The sequence below is a fragment of the Ostrinia furnacalis genome, unplaced genomic scaffold, assembly GCF_004193835.3.
Source record: "Ostrinia furnacalis isolate ACB-3 unplaced genomic scaffold, ASM419383v2 OfSCF5652, whole genome shotgun sequence".
In the NCBI taxonomy this organism is placed as follows: domain Eukaryota; kingdom Metazoa; phylum Arthropoda; class Insecta; order Lepidoptera; family Crambidae; genus Ostrinia; species Ostrinia furnacalis.
Genome location: NW_021135891.1, coordinates 234,586 through 240,585, shown reverse-complemented (window position 1 = coordinate 240,585; position 6,000 = coordinate 234,586). Strand labels below are relative to the sequence as shown.

General features: G+C 40.3%; 1 protein-coding gene across 2 annotated transcripts in view; it reads right to left on the bottom strand.

Moving 5' to 3' along the window:
* Nucleotides 1–1,314: 1,314 nt before the first annotated feature.
* LOC114361356 (GTPase-activating protein CdGAPr-like) overlaps nt 1,315–6,000 on the bottom strand; it is a 69,964-nt gene continuing 65,278 nt past the window's right edge. For both annotated transcript variants that reach the window (XM_028316352.1, XM_028316351.1), the window contains exon 7: nt 1,315–1,612. In XM_028316352.1, coding sequence (XP_028172153.1) covers nt 1,330–1,612 — 283 coding nt within the window. In that variant the 3' untranslated portion in view covers nt 1,315–1,329. The remainder of the gene's footprint in view (nt 1,613–6,000) is intronic.

Below are 6,000 nucleotides of genomic sequence, written 5' to 3'. Positions count from 1 at the left end.
TCGTCTGCCAAATACCTACATGCTAATATCTCCCTTATCCCAGTCACAATAAGGAGACCTTTATTATCCATCTGCAGCCAGTCCAACACGGGCCCGCAGTTGAGCGAGTCGGCGATGATGGACAGGTAGGTGGTGGACATAGTATCAGAGAACGAGAGAGAGAAATGGAAAAAGAGAGTGAGGGAAGAGGAAAAACTTATACAAAGCGCGTCATGTACCAGGCGCCCAGAGCTATCCAAGAGTAATCTCTGCCTTTTCATAGCTATTGCTACAACTTAACATACCATGATAAGTGTGTGATGGAGAAAGAGAGAGAGACGGATAGAATTTAAAAACAGAGAGAGGAGAAAAGAAGAGTGTGAGAGTCAATGTACCAGGCGCCCAGAGATACCTAAGAGTAATCCAAGAAACTGCTTTCTGGGTCTAGTATTGCCCCTATTCTAGACACAAAGTACCAGGCGGCCAGAGCTGACCAAGAGGTACCGTACCGCTGCCTCTAGCTAAACCGTGCGAATTGGGGTGCCAATATCACCCTTATCCAAGTCACAATAAGGTCACTTTTATTATCCATCTGCGGCCAGTTCAACATGGGCCCGCAGTTGAGCGAGTCGGCGATGATGGACAGGTGCGCGTAGTACGAGAGAACGAGAGAGAGAAAAGGGAAAAGAAAGAGAGGGAGAGAACGGAGAGGGTCCAACTAGCAGCACGTCAATGTACCAGGCACCCAGGGCTATCCAAGAGTAATCTCTACCTTCTCATAGCTACAACTTAACATACCATGATAAGTGTGTGATGGAGAAAGAGAGGGAGACGGATAGAATTAAAAAAAAGAGAGAGGAGAAAAGAAGAGTGTGAGCGTCAATGTACCAGGCGCCCAGAGCTATCCAAGAGGTATCGTTGCCACCACTTGGTAAGGCGTTCGAATATTATCCAAAACTTAGCAGACCATAATGTACTCTATCCCAGTCACAATAAGGTCACCTTTGTTGTCCATCTGCAGCCAGTTCAACACGGGCCCGCAGTTGAGCGAGTCGTCGGCGATGATGGACAGGTGGTGGGCATAGTATCAGAGAACGAGAGAGAGAAACATCAACAACTTATACAAAGCGCGTCATGTACCAGGCGCCCAGAGCTATCCAAGAGTAATCTCTGCCTTTTCATAGCTACAACTTAACATACCATGATAAGTGTGTGATGGAGAAAGAGAGACAGATAGAATTAAAAAAAGAGAGAGAGGGGGAAAGAAGAGTGTGAGCGTCAATGTACCAGGCGCCCAGAGACACCCAAGAGTAATCCATGAAGCTTTCTGGGTCTAATATCGCCCCTATTCTAGACACAAAGTATCAGGCGCCCAGAGATAGCCAAGAGGTATCGCTGCCTCCGCTTGGTAGACCGTGCGAGTATCGCTCCTATTCCAATAACGTTAAGGTCCTCACCCTTATTGTCCATCTGCAGCCAGTTGAGCACGGGCCCGCAGTTGAGCGAGTCGTCGGCGATGATGGACAGGTGGTGCGCGTAGTGCGCTATGAGCCGGTGGTAGTGCTCGTCGTCCTCGCTCGAAAGCTCCTCGGACAGGTTGGGGAGGCCGGACACTTTGCGGTCGTATATGCATCTGGAAACAACCATGGATTAGTTATTAGTTGCCGCGAATAGTGGTTATAGCGAATAGTCGAATACCGATTAATCGCCATTCACTTTGGCGAATAGTCGAATAACTCGACATTACTATTCGACATAAAAACATTAAAATTATTTCTAATTTCTTCTAAGGTTATGAGAAAAGAAAACTATTAAAGTTAAAGAAATCTGTTTCATGTTATACATACCTACATATACAGGGTGGAATTTTGTAATGCCACCTGGAGGGAAAGTACCCTTAGGCCCAGTTTTTTGATTCGTAGTTAAAATAACTAATTGTTAAATTTTGCTACTAATGGTTAAATAATAACAAAATGTAAACAAATAGTTAAAAAATGTACTAAAAGTCAAGCTAACCATTGTTCGAAAAACATTTTTTTCTGATATTTAACCACTTGTCATTTGACATCTGTCAAATTTGACATCTGTCAAATTTGACCATTGGTTAATTTAACTACGAATCAAAAAACCGGGCCTTAATACTGTAGATAGAAAATTTTACTCAAAGACGACATTCCTTTATTTTTGAAAAGAAAGAGAACTGCATTCAAAGATTTTCGAATTTTTTTCGAAAATTTACCACCATCCTTTCATTTGATTTATCAAGTTTGTTTGAGAGATTTCATCCTTATACTTAACCCTAACGATCGATGCAATAAAAATACAGGGTGTAATTTTTAACAGATTTTAGTTTGTTCGATTCCCGAGTGTAGCAAGCAAATTTAAAAAAATCTTTGAATGCAGTTCTATTTCTATTCAAAAATAAAGGAATGTTTTCTTTGAATAAAATTTACTATCTACAGTATGAAGAGTACTTTCCCTTCAGGTGGCATTACAAAATTCCACCCTGTATATGAAGTAAATTTTGGGCATGTTTTGAAGAATCATCTATAGAGCAACCTACTGAAGAGCACCCCAAGAATGCCACTGCTGAAGAAATCGCTCACTACATCGCATTAGCAAAGGCTGACAGAAAAAGAAACCCATAATATGAAATGGTGAACTTTGAGTACCAATAAGAATAGATTTCCTGTATATTAATAAGTAAGCTTGCTAAACGATACTTAAACACACCAGCAAGCTCTGTTTATTCAGAAAGACTATTTTCCGAGGCAGGTTTAATTTACGAGGATAAANTTAAAATTCAATACTACCATTTGATTATTAAGTTTATTATTACCACCTACACCCGAAATAGAAATTAAACAGCAATGTCGCTTCAAGCACAATGAATTAGCAAAGTCACTCCGAATTATTGTTATTTGAGAACCGAAATCTAATAGAACACGAGCTGGAACATAATTACCGTGAGCCGTTTTAACGTAAACAATAACAGTAGGTAATAAAACATTTTCGGTTAACTTAGGTTCGGATNCAGAAAAAAATGTTTTTTTGCACCACAATCTGCCTCTGTTGGATTTTAAATATTAATTAAAAAGCCTAACTAATTTAATTTCATGAATATGATAGGCACAGGTACATATTACAAATAATAAATTGATATTGTGTATTGTTTTATTAGGGAAAATAATAAAAAAATGATTATTTTTAACTCATTAGTTTTTTTTGTTCACTAAAAGTTTATTTTAAAGTTTATTTTTAGTTTATTTATCAAAAAAATGTCGAGTAATGCCGAATACCGAATAATAGCGAGTATTCGCGGCAACTGTAGTTATTATAGGTCTCGTGCTCAACTCCGTCAATGTCTAAGGTATGGGGCTTTTTGTAACGTCAAATGTCAGCGAGACTTCCGATCTTCTTCAGATTTATATGCTCTGTCACGTCATAATGTTATTATGTCAACGTCATCCCTCCCATGCCGCTCCCATACCTCAGGCACTAACTGAGTTAAACACCTACTGGAAGCTATCTCGCTCTTGTTAAATGTGTGCAAGCGAAACAGAAAGCACTTTTCAGTCCAACTATGCAAGATGTATACGTTGTATTGTATACGCTGACTGCGTGATATATTTGCTTGTATTTATAGCCTCAACCAGGCCTGTTCATCTCCGCGAGTTTACATCGATAACAAAACACGCACGATGGCCCACCTACAGGATACTATTCGGCAAGGCCTCACATACGAGCGAACATTGACTCACGCACGCGTATTCTTGTGTATGATGGAAGATAATAGACGCGTTTTACCTGAAATAAAACGCATATTAAACTACTTACCTTATTAGAAGCTTAAATTATAATGAGATAGGCATATTCGTTTCCGTTGTATTTGCGTCTCTTTCTACCCTATATCGCTATCCCTTTCGCACATCCCTACCTTTTCACCAGCCGAGGTGGGGCAGCGCAGGCAACGGACCGCGCGCCCCTGCTCGCCATTGGGTCGACAATATCACCAGGCAGAGGTAAAAACTAAGCTTCTAATAAGGTAAGTAGTTTAATATGCGTTTTATTTCAGGTAAAACGCGTCTATTAAACCACTTGACCGTTATTAGAAGCTTAAATTATAATGAGACCTGTTTGTTATCGCCTGGTGAAAAGTTGATTAACAAATTGTAGGTGTGCGAAAAATAAATAAAATATGCATCTGATTGAGTTATACTTTATTATAACAACACATTATGCATGTAGTTACATCAAAACAAAATAAATACAATAATAAATTCACACTCCCGTTAATTTATGGTAAATAAAAATAACATTTGGATAGGTATTTGCACTTATTTGTTTTACATTTTGCCAAAATAAATAATGAATCAATTACTACAAGTTGATTTAATTCACAGGATTGAAAAGATCAGTGACGGTAGAACGATCAGCCGCGGTTACCNTTAATAAATATAAACTTATGAATTTCATTTTGCAATAAAAATACCATAGTTATGACTCGATTGTCGTAATAAACGAACTTTGTAAACCTTGCAGGTTTGTACGGAACCCTCGGTGCGCGAGTCCGACTCGCACTTGGCCGGTTTTTTGACATGGCTATTAGTTGAGTAGGTACTAAGATAGGCCCCCAAGTAGTTTCAGCCCAGGGCCCCACAAATTCACGATCCGGCCCTGCCAACACCTCTCGGCGATAGTAATTTTGGAAGGTTTTAACCGATCTCCAATTTCCTCTAGCCAAAATATCATCGAGAGGAAAGTTATTAATCCAGTTACTGGAAGCTACGGCCGAGCGTACACTTCCTGGGGTGGCAGTAATGCCAGCCTGAGTCATAAACGATTTAATCCACCCCANCCACCCCGCTATCACCGTACGGGAAGCCGGAGAAGGTGACCCACGTAGGGTTATGAACAAATTGGATGTACCAGATTTACAGCGCCTTTCATTTAAGATCGCTATACATTTATTGATCCAATACACAGGATTTAACTTTTGATTTTGTGGGTTGTTCACCAGTCTCCACCCTGATTGCCTAAATTCACTACAGTCTGTTTTTGAACCAAACTGAGGCCAAAATATAATAAAATCATCTTGTAAAATACAATGTTCTGCGTCTACACTCAGAAGTGTAAGGTCATGAATTCTGCGACCTGAGCACAGAGCTAACAGTGCCGCTGTATGTCGAACAGTTTGGAAAATATTTGTATCATTTACGGGGTAATCGTTCAGGTATGCTGCCAGAACGTTTATGTCCCAAATGGGTGGTTTTGAAACTTTTGGCTTCTTTAAAGATATAGATTTTAGAATGTGTTTGACCAAAATATCGTCACTTAATTTACCAGACAACTCTGCATTACAGAGCGTGGAAACCACTGACTTATGTAGAAGAATAGTGTTATATGAAAAGTTGTCTTTTAAAAATAGATCTGATAGAAACTGGGCCAAGTCTGACCCTTCAGGGTGTGTTGGACTTATATTATGTTGATTAGCCCATAATTTCCAACGATTCCAGGCAACTTTATATGTCCGCCACGTAGAAGGTCGCCAGGAAGATTTAAGTAAATCTATTTGATTTGAATTCCACGACTTTATTTTCTCTTCCCACCCCCACATTTCCAGATTTCGAGAGTTATGTCTTGAACTTGGGGAGGTGGTAACCCTGTTGTCATGTCGACCAGAAACCGGCTCAGATTCCTCAAGATGAACGGGGCTGCTATCGCCCGTGACTTGAGATCTGCTCTCCAAAACACCTTCTCCCACCGAGGGACTACAATCAGATACATTCCTGTGGCCTGGTTGAGATGCATCAATACTTTGGGGATGAGAAAAGGTGGCGGAAAGACCCATGCGAGTGGGAAGTTCCACGTCACGCTGAATGCATCGTGAAACATCGCTTCGTGATCGTTGAGATCCAGGGTTGCATAATTGGCTACTACTCGAGCCGTCTTGGACGCAAACAAGTCGATCACCGGTATGCCCATCTTTGTAAATATCATTTCGGTACAAATCGGCAGTAA